This window comes from Gossypium hirsutum, chromosome A02, assembly GCF_007990345.1.
Source record: "Gossypium hirsutum isolate 1008001.06 chromosome A02, Gossypium_hirsutum_v2.1, whole genome shotgun sequence".
In the NCBI taxonomy this organism is placed as follows: Eukaryota; Viridiplantae; Streptophyta; class Magnoliopsida; order Malvales; family Malvaceae; genus Gossypium; species Gossypium hirsutum.
The window spans coordinates 9686603-9708864 of NC_053425.1; the positions used below are offsets into that span (position 1 = coordinate 9686603).

General features: G+C 32.0%; 2 protein-coding genes and 1 long non-coding RNA gene across 6 annotated transcripts; 2 read left to right on the plus strand and 1 right to left on the minus strand.

Annotated features, from left to right (window-relative positions):
- Positions 1 to 552: 552 nt before the first annotated feature.
- LOC107951559 (aspartic proteinase) lies at positions 553 to 4372 on the plus strand. 4 transcript variants are annotated; one of them, XM_016886643.2, is made up of 14 exons: positions 553 to 859; positions 1044 to 1285; positions 1368 to 1428; positions 1537 to 1631; positions 1704 to 1816; positions 1963 to 2131; positions 2229 to 2268; positions 2437 to 2501; positions 2626 to 2739; positions 2823 to 2887; positions 2986 to 3142; positions 3278 to 3397; positions 3729 to 3817; positions 3939 to 4372. In XM_016886643.2, the coding sequence occupies exons 1-14, from the start codon at positions 790 to 792 to the stop codon at positions 4024 to 4026; spliced, it is 1488 nt and encodes a 495-aa protein (XP_016742132.1). In that variant the 5' UTR covers positions 553 to 789; the 3' UTR covers positions 4027 to 4372. The 4 variants fall into 4 exon arrangements, with proteins under 4 accessions (XP_016742132.1, XP_016742130.2, XP_016742133.2 ...); XM_016886641.2 differs by having other exon boundaries at positions 719 to 859; positions 955 to 1285; XM_016886644.2 differs by lacking the exon at positions 553 to 859 and having other exon boundaries at positions 890 to 1285; positions 2880 to 2887.
- Positions 4373 to 4924: 552 nt separating this feature from the next.
- Positions 4925 to 6932, minus strand: LOC107951560 (1,4-dihydroxy-2-naphthoyl-CoA thioesterase 1). Its single transcript, XM_016886645.2, has 3 exons — positions 6446 to 6932; positions 6171 to 6362; positions 4925 to 5275 (listed from the first exon to the last, which is right to left on the minus strand). Exons 1-3 carry the CDS (start codon positions 6584 to 6586, stop codon positions 5117 to 5119), a joined length of 492 nt encoding a protein of 163 aa, XP_016742134.1. The 5' UTR covers positions 6587 to 6932; the 3' UTR covers positions 4925 to 5116.
- Positions 6933 to 15283: 8351 nt separating this feature from the next.
- Positions 15284 to 17514, plus strand: LOC107952583 (uncharacterized). The gene is made up of 3 exons (XR_005911545.1): positions 15284 to 15350; positions 15823 to 15906; positions 17183 to 17514. It is a non-coding gene; the product is annotated as an uncharacterized lncRNA (long non-coding RNA).
- Positions 17515 to 22262: the final 4748 nt, after the last annotated feature.

Sequence of the window (22262 nt, forward strand, 5' to 3'; positions counted from 1 at the left end):
TTAATGGGTATTGATCCAATGCCCCGGTCACCGCATTGTCGCTTGAAGCTTGTTAGTCTGACTTTTTAAAAAAAATTTAATAGTCCAGTGACTTAAATAAAAACTTTCGAATAGTTTAATGATTATTTTGTAACTTTTTGAATATGGTGACTAAAATGTAAACCTACTAATAATTTAGTGACTTGAGTAGAGGCGAAGCAGGGGGCTGGCAGGGCCCCGGCCCCCCTAAACTATAAAATTGCTATGAGGCCCTTATAATTTTTTAAAAATTTTAAATTAATAAAGATAAAATTAAACTTTCACCCCTAAAATTATAAAAATTTAATTTAATCTTTTACAAATTATAAAGATGTAAACTATAAAAAATTAAAATTTTATCCACTCCTTAAAAAATTATTTTTGCTTTCGCCCCTTACTTGAGTATAATTTACCCTAATATTATATTTTAATTGCTAAAAATTTACCATTACCCCAAATTAAAACAAGGAAAAATTTTCTCGGTAGAGGACAATCAAATCCGGTCACGTTGTAAACTGATTAACAACGCTATCAATCTTCAATGTGAAAAAAGACTCCTTTGCTTTGCCATGTTGCTTCACCCTGTGGGTGGTTATCAATTATCATATATGGTTGCTGGAAGCTACGTGGTAGTTTCGCGGCGCACAGCTGCAAGAGAGGTGGTGGATGAGCCACTAAAGCAGAAAACTGTATGAAAACCCACCCATCAATGTGCAATACCTTTGAGGTACTGACGGTGCCCAAACCTCATCTCTCTTTAGCTACTTAAACATGAAGCAACAACATCTACCCCATTACAAACCTTGGGTCGCTCATCTCTTTACCCCAAGATCAACATCAGGTATGTATGAACTTCCTCAATACTTCTCACAAGATGTGAGTTATACTCATCTTTCTACTAAAGCTGTTAAAGTTTTTCTCCTTGTTAATACAAAGCATGGGTATTAAGTTTCTTCTTCATGCAATCTGTGTATGGACTTGGACAACCTGCTGGGTTCTCACTGCATCAACTGACGATGGGCTAGTGCGGGTCAGTCTGAAAAAACAGCCATTAGATCTTAAAAGATTAAATGCTGCCAGGATAACCCGAGTAGGGCTTGAAAGCAATGTGAATGATCAAGGAGCAGGTGTAGTATACCTAAAGAATTATCTTGATACTCAATATTATGGAGAAATTGGCATAGGTTCACCTTCTCAGAGCTTCTCTGTTGTCTTTGACACTGCTAGCTCTAATCTTTGGGTTCCATCTTCAAAATGCCTTTTTTCTGTAAGTCTCAAGTACTTGAATATTAATTCAGAGGTGTGAAGCCATAGGAACTACATAGTGAAGTCAGTGTGGCTGTATGCAGATTCCTTGTCATTTGCATTCCAAGTTTCGAGCAAGGTGGTCCAGTACTTATACCAAGATTGGTAATTTCGTTGCCTTCAATGTGTTTGATAATTTGTTTGTTTTTTCGGCAGTTGTTGAATTAATGCCTTCTTAAAACATATTTTCCAACATTCTTCAAATTCTTACAGGGATACCTTGCACAATCAGCTATGACTATGGAGATGTTTCTGGCTTCTTTAGCGTGGATCATGTTAAAGTTGGAGAGATTATTGTCAAAGATCAAGTGAGTTTATATCTATATATAAAATATTATGCTTTACATAATTGTGTTTCACAAAACTTATGTATCATTCAGGAGTTCATAGAGATTACAAGGGAAGCTTTTCTACCATTCCTAGTAGCAAAATATGATGGGATTCTTGGACTCGGGTTTCCGGAAATTTCAGTGGAACAAGCTACTCCTCTGTGGTATAATTTTTTTTTTCTAAATTATCTTATTATAAGTAACCTTTTGCAGGATCATTTGTTGAATTTAATCCTAGTTTGTTTTTCCTATGTATAAACTCATATCTTGGTCAGCTGTTAGCAATAGATTTCTCATACTCTATATACAGGTTCAGTATGATGCAACAAGGTCACATTAACCACAAACTTTTCTCTCTGTGGCTAAGTGGAGATTTAACATCAGAGTTGGGAGGTGAAATTGTGTTTGGAGGTCTTGACTGGAGGCACTTCAGAGGTGGTCACACTTATGTCCCGGTTACAAGAAGTGGTTATTGGGAGGTGAGCTCTTAATTTGTTGTTTTCTTCACACTCTCCTCTGTGCTTTCTTCTGATGATAAAGGTTGATATATAACTATGGTTTCATTCATCATTCCAGATTGTGGTGGGGGACATTTTAGTAGAGAGCATTTCGACAGGTGTCCTTTAATCTACTTTGTGTTAGAAAATTAAACATCTTTAGCTAAGTTTCTGAACAGGTTTTCATAAAATAAAATTTATACAACATACTTTTATTAAAGAAAATAAGAAATACCTTGAGAACCTAACACATTAACACTCAAGATGGGATCTTGTTTATTTTGCAGGAGTATGCAAGTTTGGCTGTGCAGCTATTCTGGATTCAGGGACACCCTTAATTGCTGGGCCAACTGTATGTGTTTGTACCGTTTGCCTTCTAATCAACTCTAGATTCAGTGCTACGGATTTGTATAATTCTTTTTCTTGGTTGTTTTCACTGTTATCGCCATTTAAGTCTCACTAGCAGCAATTTCCAGCAAATTGTGGATCAGATCAACAGTGCAATTGGAGCAGAAGGAATTGTAAGCATGGAATGCAGAAATGTTGTTTCTAAGTATGGATATGCCTTATGGAACACCTTGATATCTGGGGTTAGTTATCTTTTTCCATTTATTTATGTTCAGTACACCAACTCTTGATTGGTATAAAGACATTTATTTACTTATTACTGAAGGTACGCCCTGAAATTGTGTGTGTCGATGTCGGGTTGTGTTTATATAATGGCTCACAGAAAGTGAGGTAAAATTTTGCATATTCCTTCTATTATTACTATTAGTATTACTGGGGGGAAAATTTGGTATGGTTATATGTTGAGTCCTCAACTTGAACCCCTGCAGTGGTCGGCTGAAGACGTTGTTAGAAGATGAAACTATGGAAGGGTCAGCCATGGGTGAGAGTGCTGTCTGTACTTTCTGTGAGATGATTGTTTTCTGGATTCAAGTTCAGCTCAAACAACAGAAAACAAAGGACGCAGTCTTCCAATACGTGGATCAGGTGATTCTTCTTGCGGACAATTAAGTAAATTTGTCTTGTCCAAATAATATCACATCAATCATTCATAAATACATGCATGCATACATACATACGTTAGACATGGACTAACAAATCTTTTGCATCTCAATGGCAAAGCTATGCGATGATCTTCCAAATCCCATTGGAAAATCATTTGTGAACTGTGGTTCCCTCGAAATTCTGCCAGATGTTACATTTACCATTGGAAACAAATCTTTCCCTCTTACTCCACAACAGGTATAGTATATGCTTGAAGATTTGAACATTTATTCTGGTCTTAATTTTGATACTGCAACACATGCAACTTAAGCATTATATATACTAAGTTTGCTTATCAATATGGACAGTCTTCTAGCACAATAGAATTTTGATACTGCAACACATGCAACTTAAGCATTATATATACTAAGTTTGCTTATCAATATGGACAGTCTTCTAGCACAATAGCTTAATTTCATATATACTCTAGACTTTCGGGAAACAGATTGAACTTTTCGACATGCAGCGTTCCTTGTCAAATTCCTGATCTTACCCTATATGTATGTTTTTTTTTTCCATTGACATGCAGTATATTCTTAAAGTTGAAACAAGCTATTCTACAGTGTGTGTCAGTGGCTTTGTCCCTTTGGACGTGCCTCCCCCACGAGGTCCAATCTGGTACGACGACATAAAAAATCTGTTTTTTTGCCATTTGAGACATAGTTGAAACTTTCAATCTGGGTTGTTAATGCATGCAAGTGTGACTCACACTGAACTGACTGGTGCATGTTGCATGCAGGGTACTTGGAGATAGATTTCTAAGCGCTTACCATACGGTGTTTGACTTCGGAAATATGAGGGTGGGATTTGCAAAATCTGCAAATTAAATATTAATAAACTGGATATCTCACACCCTGTAATCCACCGACATTCATCCGAGGGCAGATGGATAACAAGGGAAGGGAAGAGAAAGGAGGCATCACTTTTTAGATATTCTATTTACATAATGCTCATTCTGCTTGAAATGCCTTGTGTGTAATGGTTAAATATTTCACCTCGTCAATAAACTGCAGTCCAACCTTAGTTCCAATGGTCCAACTTTTTAAAGTGGATGCTATGAACACGTAAAAGTGATCCAAATTATTGACAAAAGTATACTGTATACTGTTTTTTTCTTTTTATTGTATATACAATTAATATTTATAATAAATTAAAGCTGGGTGATGCCGTCTATACAGTGCATTTAGTAGAACTCTACCTCTTTGGACAATGAAAACCAACTTATACAAAATAAATAAATAAATAAAAGGGAAAAAAAATTCACTTGATAACTTTCATTTCACCGTCACTATTGTGTTTGAATCTAAATATATATTTTATTATTGATTTTAATTTCACCTTTACAGTAATTAATCTCATCATTATTGTTATTTTTAACCTCACCAGAGACAACTATACCATCCATCCAAAGGAAGCTATGGTTTATTGTCCTGCTGCTTATCAGTGATCATAGACTGATGAAGCTAGGATTATGGTGAGCTCCCTTATATGAATCCATGTTTCCATATAATTACAGTTGAACTGATTGTTGCTTGACTTATCATTTATCCTCTGTTTTTTATTACCGCTTTTTGGTCATCAGATTCTTCAATCAGATGCGTATGCATTTAATTCTCCATTATACTTTCCTAGGCAGTAAAAGAGTAGGGTTTAAGCATATATTTCACATATATTATGATGGATTGGGGGAAAAGAGAGATTGCAGAAATTGTTGTTCAACCGGTGGAAAGTAAGGGATATATATAATACAAATATAAATACAAGTGGACAAAGGACTTTGTTCAAATCTTCAGTCATTCATTCCGAATTCGATCCCTAGATAACCCTACCCTTATCCAAGGAAAAAAATATAAATACAAGTTATGTTTGTTGAATTTATTAGAGCAAATATAGTGTCAAGTAGAATACAATTTATACTCATAGCTTAGCATACTTCTTAAGATTGTCTGCAGCATCTTTAGCATGGTCTGGCACAGGCAAGTTGCACAAAAGAGTAACCCTTGATGATGATACCAAGGTTCTGCTATCCGAGCTTGAAGCTGAATCCTTTGTTTTCCACAGTCGAACCTCCCATACCTACCATTTGGCAGCATTAATTAAGTAACCTTCTTCATATACACAATTGTATGCATTTTTTTAGCAACATTATTTAGGGCACGGGTGGTAGACATTGGCATATTTCCTTTAAAATTATTTTACTTTTTGATAGAAAATTTGCCGATTGATCCATAGATAAGCAAGCGGTAAAAGACTTGCGGTTAAATCTTTAGTTAACACCCGTTTCGAGTTTGATCCCAGGACAACCCCGATTTTTAGTGATGGAGAAAGCATTTATGGAGAAGAGAAAGACCTCATTTTGCATGTAAATTGTAGACATTGATACTGATGACAGAAGTTCTTCCAAGAAATTTACAGCGAGCAGTATTGAAAAAGATAGAAATGGAATGGCTATTCAAGTGAGAATTGAATACACGTCTCAATATTTATTATTTAAGATTTATCCCTTTAGAGACATACATACTAGTTGATTAAATTATGTACATTAAAATATTTGAAATCGTCCACGTCTCACTGCTTACCGCACCTTCATTCTTAGTTTTTTCAAACTTGATAACAAGTATAGCCATTTTATTTATTTACATGTACAGCGGAGCATTAGGCAACGAACATGCAAATAAACAAATATAGACAGAATTTGATGCCTAAGATTAAAAAATATATATCAATAAAAAGTTAAATTATTATTTAGGGTCTGAATTTTACAATCATTCTCACATTGAGTCCTTTTGTCTAAAAAGAAATCAAACCCCAGACTTGGATTGCTGTTTTTATCATTTTATTGCATATAAAGTATCCAACAGATAAACTTTTTTTTGTTAAACTGCTTTTTTTTTTTTTTAGTATAGTAAAATGGGATTAAATTCTCAACACCTAATAAATACATAAATGGGAAAATAGTAACAGTCCGTACCTGAATGGTCTTGCCAGGACTGACGGGGGTAGCTTCAGCGAAGATAAAGTCACCAAGTTCAGCGCGCTTTAAGTGATTGATGCTAAGGTGGATCCCAGCCACTCTTTGGAAACCGCTAGCCATGTGAGCCCCGATGCTAGCCAGCGCCTCCGCTATCAGAGCCGATACTCCACCGTGCAACACCTTGAACGGCTGCTTTTTGCCAATACAGATTGCAACTTTATTATTTCAAAACAAAAAACGAAAAGAAGGGGAAAAATCTTTGTAACTGAAACCTGGCAGAACTTGTGGGTAACATGTAGGTGTCCGTTAACTTTGGTAGGGGACAAATCTTGTAATTGAAACCCCAATAAATGGAGCGCAGAATCCAGATTGGCCGTCTTGTCCGAAGATGAAGATGACGATGATTCATCCATTCAGAAACCACCTTCAATTAACTCTATAATTTCTGTCTGAAATTTATAATCGGAATTTAAGACATGAGAAATGGTGTTGTTTGAGATTGGTCGTTCGTCGTCAACAACCTTTCGCTTTTTTGGGTTTTGGTTTTTGGTGTGAAAGAGTTTTAAGGATAATGTAATTACGGAGCACAGACAGAAACCTTATCGGCCGAGCCATTTGCATTTTGGAATAGAGCGGAGCCAACAAAGCAAAGGGTATTTTGGTATATTAACAAAATCAAAGCTAATGTGGTTCCTGTCCGGTGGTCGGTAGGTCAGGTAGCACTTGTGCTTGGTGTGTGTTGTATGGCCTCATTAACCTTACTTACTTAACACCATAACCTAGCATCTAAATTTGTAGAACAAATTTTAAGTTTTAATTTATTTTTTTTCTTTTATTTTTTTATCTAATCATTGAATTTATTATTTATTGATTTGAAAATTTACAATAGTTAAATTATTAAACTATTAATTATAAAAAGATATACGAAATAATAAAAAAAATACTTTATTTTTACATCACTTTTAAGTGAATCCATTCCCATATTATTATATGAATATTAAAATTACATACTTAAAATAGATTTAGACTAATGATGTAGAAATATAAATAAGGTATTGAAGTCATATCTTTAATTGCATCAAAATTTAGGAGGAAATATATTATATTATCTTATTCTAAAATAGCTGAATTTAAATTCATCATTGTCTATAAATATAATTTTCAACACTTTATTTATATATAAAGAGAGTTTGGATATTTAAATGTAAAATGGCACCCATTAGTCAAACTAAAAACATATAAATAATCATTCCATAATTCTCTTAATGAAACATGTTTTATAGCACGTCGAATCATTTAGTAGGTGAAATTCCAAGATTAGGTAGCAGCAGTGGATAACATATGTAATTTGTCACACACCACCTACCACCTACCACCTACCACCACCCCTACTTTCTTCTTTACTTATTTTTATATTTTAACAACATGAGCATTCATCCCAAACTATTTTCTCTTAAATTCATATTTTTTTTAGTAGGTGTTGATACATATTGCTGATTGATTATTTTTTTATGGAGATTTATGCGATTATTTAATTTAAAAAAAATTTATAACTCGTTTTAATGTTTAAAATTGAATGTATTTTTTTGTTGAAAGACTTAATTAATTTTTTTTAAAAAATACAAAAACTTATTTAACCCTTAAACCTTTATAAAAGAAACAAAGAAAGGAAACCAAACCAACAAGTCTTTGAGAGCTAAAATTTTAAAGTGTGTTTAAACTAGAGATTTAGAAGGAAAAAATATAATTGATAAGATACTTTATAAGGAGTTTTAAAACATGTTTTCTTAAGTGTTTTTCATTTTCCAAGAAAATAATACAAAAATAGCATATGTTCTCTAGAATCAAACTCAACCTTAAATTTCTTGTTAAAATTCTATTTAGAGATGTGATCTTCCAAAATTCTTCATAATCTTCTTTCATTTAGTTCATACTGTCTCACTATATAAAAAAACTTTAAACTTCAAAATATAATTTTTATTTAATTCTAATTATTGGGGATCGACTCTATTAAGTAACGAACAAATAAAAAATAACGGAAGAAATTGAGAAATTGAATACACAAATTTAACGTTGAAAAACTCCTCCAAAGAGGATAAAAAATAATGGACAAAGATAATTTTACTATAATGGCAAAAGAATGAAGAGTACAAAAGATGGAGGGAAAAATTAAACCCCAAAACCCAAAACCAAAGAACCCTCAAAACGTAAACACAAAATTCTCCAAAAGTGTTATGAGTTCTAATCTTTTAATGGGTGTATTTTTTAAAGTTGTAAAAGAGCCTATTTATAGGCTAAATTTGTAGGTCAAATAATAATAAAATAATCTATACTAATTAGAGTTCGACTAAAACAAAAAAGACAGAGTTTAACTGGGAGATTATCTCTCAAATTTGACTGAAATATGAGGCATACTCAATAAATCTCCACATTGACTAGTATTTCCACAACGCCATCTTTGCCAAAGCCTGTTACGAGCTTATCTTGAACTATGTAGGGAATTAACTAAGTCGAAACTGTACTTAGAAGCTGGAAGACTTCTAGCCTTCGACTTGTGCACTACCAAATCAAAACTAACTCAGGTCTGATTTTCACAAACACAGTGCCCTAACTTTTCAAAACCTGCATCCAAAAAATAACTTTATTTCAACGAAAAGTCATACATTTACCCCTCCTATGTCTCCGCTCCAAACGATTTGACTTTAACTCTGTAACAAATAAGGGACGTCTGGTTTCATCAATTATTGTAGTACCTTTTAGAATATAAAGATTGTCGGTCATTTTACTTTTCAACAAAATAAGAGCCTCACGAGACACCTTAATGCCGCTCGACTTGATGTTGATTTTGTAACCTTTCAAGCTTAAAATACTCAATGAGATGAGATTCTTTCATCAACCAGGTACATACCTGATATTTGAGAGTGTCATAATCATGCCATCATGCATCCTAATTTTAACAGTACTTATAACAACTTGGTTTTCAGTGGTGACGGAACAATGGTTTCGAAACCACAAATTTTCATTGTGTCAACTCGTAATTACCATTTTTAGAATATTTATAGAGTTATTAAATCCGTATTAAAATTTGAATGAGAAATTTTAACGTTTAGATAGATTACTAAAGAGAAAGGACTAAATTGTAAAAGTACAAAATATGCTAATTATAGCATTTAGGTGATTGAATGGCCTAAGTAGTAAATATGGGAGGACCAATAGGGGAATTAATCCCTATTTTAGATAGTGGACTGTAATGAGTATTAATAATTAAAGAAAAATTAAAAGAAAATATGTTTAAAGGTAATTTTGCAAATTATTCAAAATTAAAGAAACAAATTGAAACAAAAGCTTTATTTTTCTCATTTTTTATCTTCTTCTTGGTCTAACCTCACAATTGATGAGCTAGGAAGCTTTGTTCATCTTTTGTCTTTGCATGGTAAGTGCCGAAACCATTTTTTTAAAAAAGGGGATCGACTTTGTTTTGAAAGTGAAAATTAAAACGGGAGTCGCCAACGATCTTTATTAGGTGTGATCGGATCACCTTTGTTTTAATAAATCAATTTCAGTTTACTAAAACAGTGCCTTTGGTCTACGAAACTTGAGAGAATGGGTTCGGGAGTCGTTTACGTGCGAGGAAGGATTAGCACCCTCGACACGCCCAAAAATTGGTACCGAATTGATTAGTTAATGTCTTAATGTCGAAAGTTGAAAATCGGGAATGGATTTTAAAATACAATCCTTTTTATTGACGTCGATTTTAAAAATGCTTGAGTTAGCTTGAATCGATTGTTTAGAGATTTCCTTGTCTCGAGATATCAGAGTATCACATCCCGTAAGTTAGGACACAATACCATGAATTCACGAGCACAAAGTTGTCTCCTAATTTGAATGAGAATTTCATGTGTTTTAAAACTTGAAAAGGATATTTTGCTATTTAGAAACAACGAGAAAATCGAAACCCCGTGAGTTATGGCACAATTCCTCGATATTTCAAAATGCATGACATTGCCTTATTTGGAAAATTTTGCTTTTGAATAGTAGCGAATGCAATATTCAAGCAAGATGTGTTATTTATTTAGGTTAAAATAAGGTGATTTATTGGATAAATACATTGAGGTTTAATTTGTAAAGCGATGATATGAAATACAATATAATAATAAATATGGGCGATAATACATGACTAACATCACGTAAATATACAACAATAAGGTAAAGATGCAAGTGAACAATTTATGATACATGCAATGACGATAATGGCTCACATACATCATTCACATACTAACATTAGCAAAAAAGGAACAAAATATATTTAGCAATCTAAAAAAAAAAAAAGAGAGTATAAAGCAAGTCAAATTGAATAAAATAAAATAAACAAGACGATTTAAAAGCTAATAGGCAAGTTGAAACAAAATAAAGTAAAATACGAATTTTTTTTAAAAAAGAAAAAAAAAATCAATAACGTATAAAGCAATTTAAGAAAAGATAATATGTATAATTTTGGAACAAATAATGTGCATAAAAGCATAGCATATAGCATGAGTAATAAAAATCTATAATGAATAATAAATAGAATGTTTTTTTAAAATAAATAAATAGAATTTGGAAAGGTATATGAAAACAATTTAAACTAATGGAATAAATTTTAAATAAATAATACAAAAGACGATTCTAAGATATAAAATGGTACTTTTTAAAGTAAAATATGATATATAATGTGTTACGAAAAATGTTTTCAACATAAGATAAAATAATAATATTTTTTACCAAAATAGCCATGCAAATTAACGAAATATAAAATAAGCAAACAAATTACAAAAGAGAACATAACATAGATAATATTTATATAAAACTTGGAATAAACAATTCTAATGAAGAGTGAAAATGAAATAAACTACATGTGTATATGTTATAAGAATTGATGGGTAAAAGAAAACTTAGAAAAAACGCCCATAAAAGAATTTTTGTTTTTTTTTTTTTAAAAAAAAGAAGGCAGATATACAAATGACACATAAATTTTAAAACAAAATACATTATAACCTCTAGGTAAATAGCAAATGAAGCACGTAATAAAACGTGGTAAAACGAATCGAAATAGAAAAGCAATACCAAATAAAAGAGTAAAAGAAACAGTATGCATTATAAGTGACAGAAAGCCACCAAAGTCTAAATCGAAACGCGCTCGAAATTGTGAGGACTAAATGAAACAATATCCCAAATCCAATGCGATGCGTTTTGACTTCATAGGCCAAGGATTAAAGCGAAAATGAAATGAAGTAAATGGGCGAAATTTAAAAGAAAATGCAAAAGGGATTAAATCAGATAGCGCAGGAAAAGAGGAGGGACCATGATTGAAAATATCCCATTTTAGCCTTTTAAAAATGCTGCCGTTTCTGTGACCCCTTTAAGCCATTCTTTTTCTCTTTTTTTATTTCAGCTTCTATTGTTTCAAGAAGGAAACAGAGGGTCCCTTGCTCTCCCTCCCTCCATGGCCACCGCAAAGCAAAAAAGAGGAACTTCCGGTTCCTTGCTCCCACCACGGCCAATGGTCGAAACCCCGGGGTTCGACGGCCTCCAGATCGGCGAGAGGACACCGAAACGTACCCGTACCGTGAATCGGAAGTAAATCTTTTTCTTTCTTTTATTAATATTTCGTGAAATAAAAAAAAAGAACGAAATAACAGACGAGAATCAGAACTGAAAACCAAAAAATCTCCTCTTTGAAAGTTTGTTCTTTTTTATTAATCTCCCCATTCAAAGTGTTCTTCTCCCCTCCTCTTTCCTTTGTCTATTTTCGTATAAAAATAAAAATAAAAAAACAAATGATACAAAAAAATGAAATGAAATCAGAACATAGAACAAGACTAGCAATAAAATCAACCTTCCTGTTTTTGCTATTGTGATTTTGTTTGCTAAAGTTCGTGTTCCCCCTTTTCAGTACAATCCCCTCTGCTCCAAAGATGAGATTTTGGCTTCTTCTTTAAAGTCGATCTCCAAAACATTTCTTTCATTTTTATTTTGTTTTTGCTCTTTTGTTTATCTTTTCCCCCATCATTCGCGTGCTTCCTTTTGTCTTTGTATTTGCTTTCATTGCAGGTGCTATGCGACGCGTGGAAGAGGCGACGTTCAGGGGTGTGATGACCGAGGTGGCATGCGTGGTGGTTGGCTTGCGTGGGGTGAGCGGCGGCTGAAGAAAGAGGCTAGGGTTGCTGAAACAATTTGAGTAGTTGGGTTAGGGTTAGTTTTAGGCCTATTGGGTTTATTTGGGCTAAAATCTGGGTATTGGGTTTTAATTAGGTTTTGTTTTAATTTTGGGCCATGTATTGGACTATTTTTTGTTTATTTGGTTTGGGTTCTTTTTAGGCCAAAATTGGCTATTACAGTAAGTAAATTGAATTTTTTTTTTGTAGTTTTTATGTTTATAAGATCGTTGTAACTAGGTCCAATTTGCCCATACCCTTTTTTTATTTTGTTAAAAATTTTGGAAGTTTTTATTGATGAATATTAATTTTTTTGATGAATACTATGTATTTGGAGTTTTGATTATGCTATTTGATGAATTTGTAAAGTGATTTTTGTTAGACTTTGATTTTAGGATTAAATTGTGCAAATGCCAAAATTTTAGGGTTTAATAGTGAATTTAATGTTTATTAGAGACTTTTTGAGGGCCTAGTATATTTGGATTAAATATTGACTTGTGAAAAATGGTTAATTTGATGAATTTCGAGTTAAAAGACTAAATTACAAAAATTGTAAATATTTGGGGTAATTGTGTAAATCCAAAAAATAAAAGGATATTAATTGTAAAATGTATTGGAAATGAAATATATACTAATAAATGAGTAATTTACATTTTAGGTCAAGATCCCGTAGATACTCGTGGAAAATGAAAAATAGTGGAATAGTCCTTGAAATTCTGCAGTTTCTACAATTTAGTCAAGGTAAGTTCGTATGGTTAAAAATTAACTTTTATATAAATAGGTGATTGATATTACATGATAATATACATATGTACCATTTTTGGTAATGAATCATTGTTTGAATCATAATATTGAATTTGATGTTCGTTTTGAAATTGAATGCAAGATAGAGTACAATTGTGTTTTGGTATATTATGGGGGTTTGGAGTGGAGATGGTATTGGAGGAGATATTGGTATATTACCCAAGTAAATCGAGGTTCAGCATTTGTTGCGAACTCTTGCATTATACTTTCTTTTTGGCGTGGTTCGAGTGGATCAACTCTTTCGAGCTTCTGTTAAGCTCTTATGTGCTTCTGTTTAGCTCTTAAGAGCTTCTGTTGGCGTGTTTCGGGTGGACCAGCTCTTATAAGCTTCTGTTGACATACTCTTACCCATAAGTCGATCTTTGAATAGAAATCTCGATAAGGAAATCTATTTAATGAATTTAAAAGATATGTTACTTATCCTATATTGATCTGAACATCGATGAATTTATCAATTGAAATTGTGTATGACAAGGAGTTATCATGGATGATTATTATTGTTAGAAATATTATAATTAGTTCAATAAGATTTATCGTTTAATACATCAAACTTACTAAGCTTCATTAAGCTTACTTGTGTTGTTTAATGTCATTATAGATTCTTAGAAGGTTGGACGATCGAATCAACACTCAAAGTCACACTATCCAGCTCATCTCGGTAGTTTTTGGAATGTTTAATTCAGATTATATGGCATGTATAGACTCTTGTGTGGTTTTGGTTAATGTTTGGCTATGTAAATATTATGAATGATATTTTGTGCAAATAACCAACTTACATATTACATAAGAATAAGGTTTAGTTTTATGCTAGTATGTATAATGTATAGTTATAATTGAAATATTGTGATTGTGGTACCTTTGATAGGTATTTTGATTAGGTATTGTGTGAGTGAATTGATGAATTGAATCGATGTTTATTTTGTTGTAAAGTTATATATACTTGTGCTACCAATGAGGGTACACTGGTTAGGCACTTATTAGGTTGGTTTTGGTGTGTTTTCGACTCGATTAATGTTGTTTTGAACTGATATTTTGGTTGGTATTTGAGTTTCCAAAGGTCCAAACAAACTTGAAATGGTAAACTTGTGTTTTAAGGTTTATTTTGGGGCCACACGGCCTGAGACACAAGCGTGTGTCTCATCAGTGTATGACACATGGCCATGCGACACAGTCGTGTGTCCCCTGTATGTTCAAAGCACGCAAGTAAGACAGTTACATGGCCTATCACACGGCCTGATATACGGGTGTGTGTCTAAGCTGTGTGAGTCACACAGCCTGGCCACACAGCCGTGTGAACCCTGCAGTCCAAAATTTTCAACTTTTTCCTAAAATTTCCAAATGTTTCCGATTTAGTTCTAGACTATTTCTTTAGTATTTTTACGGCCTCGAGGACTCAATTAAGGGACATTATGAATGTATTTGATTGTAATTAGATTATATTAGTATTGATGTGTGAATTGAATGGCTTACTATTTTGTTGGTTAGGTAATGCTCCGTAACCTTATTCCGGCGACAAATATGAGTTAGGGGTATTATAGTACCAATACCGATTATCTTACTGGATGAATAGTTTCCCATGCACACAACTCACCTTCAACCAAATTGTATGTGGAAAACCATTCTCTATTAGGATATATATGGAAAGAACATCCTGAATTTAGGATTGGCTATCACTTGTTGATACTAACAAGAAATCATCACCACTTTCTTTAGTCAAATTAGCACCAAATATATTGTAACAGCCCGATTTTGGGCCTAGTCGGAACAGTGGTTTTGGGACCACTACTCCAAGGCCAGAGAAAATTATTTTAGTATTATTTTATTTGTTATAATATGATTTTATAAGTGCATGTTAATTTTGGTATATTAATTTTAGCGATTTCTAGTCCAATTTCGAAAAAGGACTAATCGCGTAAAAAGTAAAAGTTGTGTTTTAATACCTAAAGGTGTTAAATTGCCTTGTATATTAAATTGGGGGTCTTTAAAGTGAAATTAGGCCATTGAAAGTGTGATGGCCGGCCATGGGAGACAAAATAGTTGAAAAGTCAAAATTAGACAAAATAGTTTTATTATTAACAAATAAAAAAAAGCTATCATTTTTCTCTTCCCCTTCACCGAAATATGCAGCAAAGAAAGGGTTTTGAAGCTGGAAAATTTCAGCAACATATTTCCCTTGCTTGTAAGTGATTTTAATGTCTTTGCTTGATGATTTTTGTATTTTTGGAACCCCTAAAGCATAAACTTTCATAAGAGGGGATTATTTTGCAAAATGATGAAGAGTCTAGGGTTTTACCATGAGAGTAAATGTGTTGTTTGCTGTGTTTTTATGGAAGATTATGAGTCCTAGTTGTCTAATAAACAACTTTTGTGAAAGAAATTGCATGAAAATACCTTAAAAAAGGGCTAAATTGCTAAGTTGTAAAATGAGTTGTAAATGTGTAAAATAGTTGAAATTATGAGTTGATATAGTTATGAAAATGGTTCATCTAGACTCAAGGAGTAAAGAAATGTGATAAAAATTAATTTACGAGCATTGGGGCAAAAGTGCAAATATGCAAAAGTTAGGGGTCAAAATGAAAATTTGCAAAAATATGATTTTTAGACCCATATGAATATTGTGACTGATTGGTAGGCTAAATGTGATATTATAGATGATGAAAATTGAGACTTGGACCTAGAACGGAAAGAAATCAATTTATGGACGAGTATGTCCTTTTCACCTTTGTGGTATCGAGGTAAGTTCGTATGTAAACAATACCATGCTATACATGTATTTAAATGTTATCATTACATGAATTGTACAGATATTAATGTGTATGTGATTAATAGAAATATGATAAGACAAAGCCTTAATAGACGAGGAAAAATCCCGTTTGAACCTTAGGAATAGAATAGGATACGAGTGACATGTCACTAGGAATTATGAGTCTAGATGACTAGCTCGAGAGTGAGCATTGAAATGTCATGAGATATGAGGTAGCTTTAGCTACAATTGAGGCACTTATGTGCAAAGGCTTTTCCGAGTATCCAATTAGTATTCCAAGTGTTCAACGGGCAACCCAAGGAAAGAGTTGATGATGGTCCCAATGAGGTAAGTCATTGGTGAGTATGCACTCGAGTTATGTTACGAGTTGTGCAAGTATGTATACTAATCCTATGAGAATGCCTTGATATATGATGATCTATGATGCATAATATGTGTTCTTACCATGATGGATAAAATGGTGTTGTATTAATATTATGAACAATGACCATGAATGAGTCTATTTTCACATGAAAGAAATAGAGGAAGAAAAAGACTTCTATATTGTGTGATATTTAAATTCTTGTGAAACAGGGTCTGAATGAATTTGAGATCTCCTGTTCTGATTTTATAAATTCACCGTAAATTTTACAAAAATTATTAAGAGTCATACCTTACTTGCATAGATTCCTTATTGAGTCTATTTTTAAGGGAAACAAATGGCATGGTCATTGGAATTCTGTACATGGAGAAATTCGATTCGTAGTGCATAGGGTTCAGAGTAGTCATACCCTGAAACAGCGGAAACTTTAACTAATAAAATGTACTAAATGGCTTGACCAAAAAATTCTAGAAAAAAAATATTAAGTAGAAATACGAGTCTAGTTTCAAGATAAATAGACGAGAACATTATTCGAATCCTGTACTATGAGATAATTGAACTTTAGTGCAGAAGGGTTGAAACTGTCAGACAGTGAATCAGGAGCAAACTTGAGGAATAAACTGTACTAATTGGCTAAGTCAAAAATTCTGGAAATTTTATGAAAGAAAGATAAATGAGTCTAGTTTCAGGAAAAATTAACGGAACTTAATTTGGAGTTTCGTAGCTCTAGATATAAATAATTTAGTGACTGTTGCTCAGGAAGACAGCTTGTAGTGAACTTAAGAATATGTTGTAAACATTGATAAAACAAGTTAATGAGTTGCTTATTGTTTTCATATGAACTTACTAAGCGAAAGCTTACCCCCTTATTTCCCATGTTTTCTAGAGTTTCCAGGTTAGCTCGGGTTGGAGGCCTTCAGAGATATTATCACCCTATCGAGTTAACGTTATCGGAGTAAGTAAACTCAAGTGATTCAAGTCTATGGCATGTATAGGGTTTTAATGTGAGTATGCAATATTATGATTTAGCCAAAGGCATTGGCTTGTTTTTAAGGTAGTATTAATCATGTAAATTGGCCTATGTCGGCTAATGACGTTATGGGCCCATATGATTATTCTTATGCATGTATGTTATTATCTCTTGTGATGTGGCTTACAACATGTATGCCTAGAGATTGAATTGAGATTCATTGATGAGCTAGTAACTAATGCAGGATTAAGTGATTGGTAAATAGTTAATAATGCTTCATGAATGGTTTGTGATGTAATGATAGTTATGTCTAGTATGTGGTAATGATATGGGAAAATTCTATAATATTTATTGCATAAGAAAATAACTTGAGCATAACATGTTTGTAGATGTTTAAGAGCTCATTTATGCCACGTTGTATGTTATTGGATAAGTATGTATCTATGCATGTGGTGTGAGAGTGACAAAAGGCTTGATAATTAGCCTATTTCTGGCCACACGGCCTGAGCACATGGGCGTGTGAAGCCTTAACGCAAGAGATTTTTCTAAGTTTTTCATGAGTTCTCGATTGGGTCCCGAACCGCCCCGAATGCATGTATTGGGCCTCGTAAGCTCGCATAAGGGACAGATTGCATGTGAAAAGAAAAGTTTTTAATTATTTGAGATTTCATGGCCCTGTTTAGTATGAAAGTGTTAGTAAAAGTCAGATAGCACCTCGAACCCCGTCCCGGCGTCGGATGCAGGCGAGGGGTGTTACATATATCTTCCTTGTTACTCTCAACAACCCTTTTATTTCACAGTTTATAACAATTTGCTTTGACATGACCGAACTTCTTACAATAGCAACACCTTTTGTCTCGCTTCTTTGATGCTACCAAAATAGAAGCTTGCTTATCTACCTTGATATCTAAACCAAACTCATTGTCGAGTTTTTCTTTACTCAACAAATGACCCTTTACATCTTCGAACGAAAGTTTGTCTTTGTCATAAATCAGGGTCTCCTTGAAAGACTTGTATGAAGAGGGTCAAGAGCACAATAATATCATATTTTGATCTTCGTCGTCAATCTTAACATCAACATTCTTTAAATCATTCAAAAGAGTAATAAATTGACTAATGCGATCTTTAAGAACCTCACCTTCGTTCATGCAAAATATAAATAGACATTGTTTCAACATTAAACGGTTAGCTAGAGATTTAGTCGCATAAAAATTTTCTAACCTTTTCCACAAGGTGGATGAGGTTTTATCCATCAAAACCTCCTGCAATACCCTATTTGCGAGGCACTACTGGATTGCAGACATGGTCTTTTCATCAAGCTCTTCCCATTTGTCTTATCTAGATTCTCAGGCTTTTTCTCAATAACAACCTTTTTCAGGCCAGTCTGAACTAGAATTGTCATCATCCGAACTTGCCACAAAATGAAATTTGTGACACCATCGAACTTCTCAATGTCAAACATTGTTGTTGCTATCTCTGAACAGGCTGGTCTACAAAAATTGAACTAGCACTGATACCACTTGTTGGGGATCGACTCGATTAAGCAACGAACAAGTAAAAAATAGCGGAAGAAATTGAGAAATTGAACACACAAATTTAACGTGGAAAAACCCTTCCAAAGAGGATAAAAAACCATGGGCAAAGATAATTTACAATAATGGAAAACGAATAAAGAGTACAAAAAATGGAGATAAAAACTAAAGCCTAAACCCGAAAACAAAGAACTCACAAAACGTAAATACAAAATTCATAGGTCAAATAATAATAAAATAATCTAGACCAGTCACAGTTCGACTGAAAGAAATAAACAAAATTTAATTGGGAGATTATCTCTCAAATTTAACTGAAATATGAAGCATAATCAACACTAATATATATTTTCTATTGTTATTTTTTTTCCTTTTACAAACTAATGATATGAATACAAATTGCATGTTTTTATATTACATATTTTTAATATCCTTATTTTTCTTTTATAATTTTCTAACTCACAAAATTTTAATAACCTTAATTTTTATTAAAAATTTATTGAACTAAACAAAATAATCATAATAATTATTAGCATTTTGAAATGATGCATTTGAAATACTACATTTTAAAAATGTAGGGCAGAACAATTGTGATATGGGCTAGATATTGAAGTTGATTTTGTAATTTTAATATTTTTATTTGACAGCTTTTGGATTTTTCCTGAAATTACATGAAAAAACAATGTGTTGAAGTGTATGTGTTATATCATTTTTATAATTCATGTGTAATTGAAGTTTTGAAGCCTGAAGTTTAGTTCATTGACCAAGAGTGTTTACCTTATAATTGTATCATAGATTAAAATTACAGGAATTATCTACTTATTATATGTGTGACAATGGATTGCTCTTACTAGTGATACGTGCACTGTACCCCCAAAAAGTAAGCTGCTTGTCCGCATCTCATAACTCAAACTTTGTTATCATCCATTCCTCTAATTTATAATAGGGTAAATTATATGGTCACTTTTGTTTACTATAATTTACATTTTAGTTATTTATATTTAAAATATTATGTTTTAGTTACTTACATTATCGTGTTGTAATATTTTAGCTACTGAGCCGTTAATTGTTGATAACAGTGTAACGGTAAGTTGACGTGGCACGTTAAATTATCATTTCAAATAAAATTTTTAAATTAAATTATACAATCAATCCCTATATTTTTTTATTTTGAGCAATTTAAATTTTTTTCTTTTATGTTTTTAGACTTTTATTTTTTTCCCTTTATTTTCCATTCTCTTCTGCTTCTCCCTCTATTTTCCTACTTTCTCAATTTCTTTTAATATGTCAGGAAGTTGAATTGGCAGTGAAGAAAGAAGCATGAAGTCGAAAGCCATCATTGCCTATAACCAAAACTCATACCATGCTTCTTTCTTCACAGTCAATTCAACTTTCTGATATGTTAAAAGAAATGGAGAAGGTAGGAAAATAGAGGGAGAAGTAGAAGAGAATGGAAAAAAGAAAGGAAAGTTAAAATAAAATGAAAGAAAAAATTAAATTGATGAAAATAAAAAAAATATAGGGACCAATTGTATAATTTAACCTAAAATTTTTATTTGAAATGATGATTTAACGCGCCACATCAGTACCATTAACGACAATTAATTGCTTAGTGACTAAAATGTTAACGTAAGTGACTAAAACGTAACATTTCAAACATAAGTGACTAAAATGTAATCTAAGGTAAACAAAAGTGACCATGGGTGTAGTTTACCCTTTGTAATATGTAAAATATATATATATTTCAAATAATAAAAGATCAAATGAAACAATTAAATTTGAATTAAAAAATGCATTTTGAAATATAAAAGAATTAAAATTAATTAAAGTAAAAATACTAAATTCGCACAAAACATAAATTACGGGGAATATTCATGAAATGTGAAATATATTTTTTTAAAGTTTATAAAAATTACAAAGTACGTTTTTCAATTAAAAATATTTGAAATATAAGTTAACTATTTTTAAACATTTAAAGCATTATAAATATAATGGGTTAATACATGGTTTGCTCCAAGAACTTGTCTAAAAGTATCAAGTTGGTACCTAGTTGGTATTTGAATGTTTTTTTATCTACTTGATACCTAAACTTGTATTCAATCACCCAGGTTGATATCTCTGCACTAACACCGTTAATTTATGCTAATATGGTATTGATAGCCAATTTATGATGACACATGGTAGATCTCAGTATATCATGTGGCGGATATAAATTTAAAAAAAAAACTTGAAGAATATATAAATTAATAAAAAAAGTTTTTTTTTCACATCAAAAATGAATTTGGACAAATTGTTGTCTAGATCTAGATATCATTTGTCTAGCTTAATTCCTGAGTACTTTTAGTAAGTTTATATGCTTTTTTTATAAAACAACAAGTTATTTGTATTATTATTTTAAAATTAAAAATATATAAAAAAATTAAAAATTAAAATATATAACTTAATAAAAATATTAAAATCTTTTACATCAAAAATGAGTCTGGACAAATGGTTGTCTAGATTCAAATGCAATATGGACAACATTGTCTAGTGCTATTTAGTTCTTTTATTATTTACGTAAATTTTTAGAAATTTATAATTTTTTAGTTATTTTGTATTTTTTAATTTTATATATTTATATATTTATAAATTTATGTATTATATATTTTAAAATAATAATAACTTAAAATTTGTTATAAAATAAATAGATAGAGAGTAAAGAACAAAGAAAATCGGAGAGCAAAATAGAGTGTATTTTATTGATCAATCAGGATGTTTACAAAGCTTTTCCAAAGTCTCTATTTATAGGCATAAGAAGTATAAATGAAGTAGAGATCTACTTCTAATGACTATTATAATTTAAAATATATAAAAATTTATTTAGATCTTGATGAACATCCACTTAATAAGAAATTCATAACACTCCCCCCTTGGATGTCCATTGGTAGATAATGTGTCTCGTCAAAATCTTATTAGGAAAAATCCCGTGCGATAAAAACCTAATGAAGGAAAAAGAGTACACAATCTTCTATTACAAGTTGCCCAACCTAATGGGACAAAACCTTGGTTAAAGGAAAAAATTACAACTTGTTTTTACTTCCCCTCATGAAAACATCACATACTTTCTCATATTCTATGTATTCAATCTTGAATACTAGTTTTTCAAATGACTATTTGAATGTATTTACTAAGCATTTATAGCACCATTCTTTTGAAAGTCATGACTGAGGGGAAAATTTAGGGGAAATATATTTTGATCTGTTTAGGAGTTTCAACAATAGTCATAACAAAATTTAATCATGATCCCTCTATAAAAATACAAAATAGATATTTTGGATCATTTTATAATCCTTTTTCAACTACTACTGACTAATTCAAGTTTACCAAATATGTTCAAATTATTTCAACTCATATAAATGAATAATTTCTCGAAAATTTAAATATGCTTCTAGCATTCTAAATCCTTCAAGGATTTTAATATAAACTTT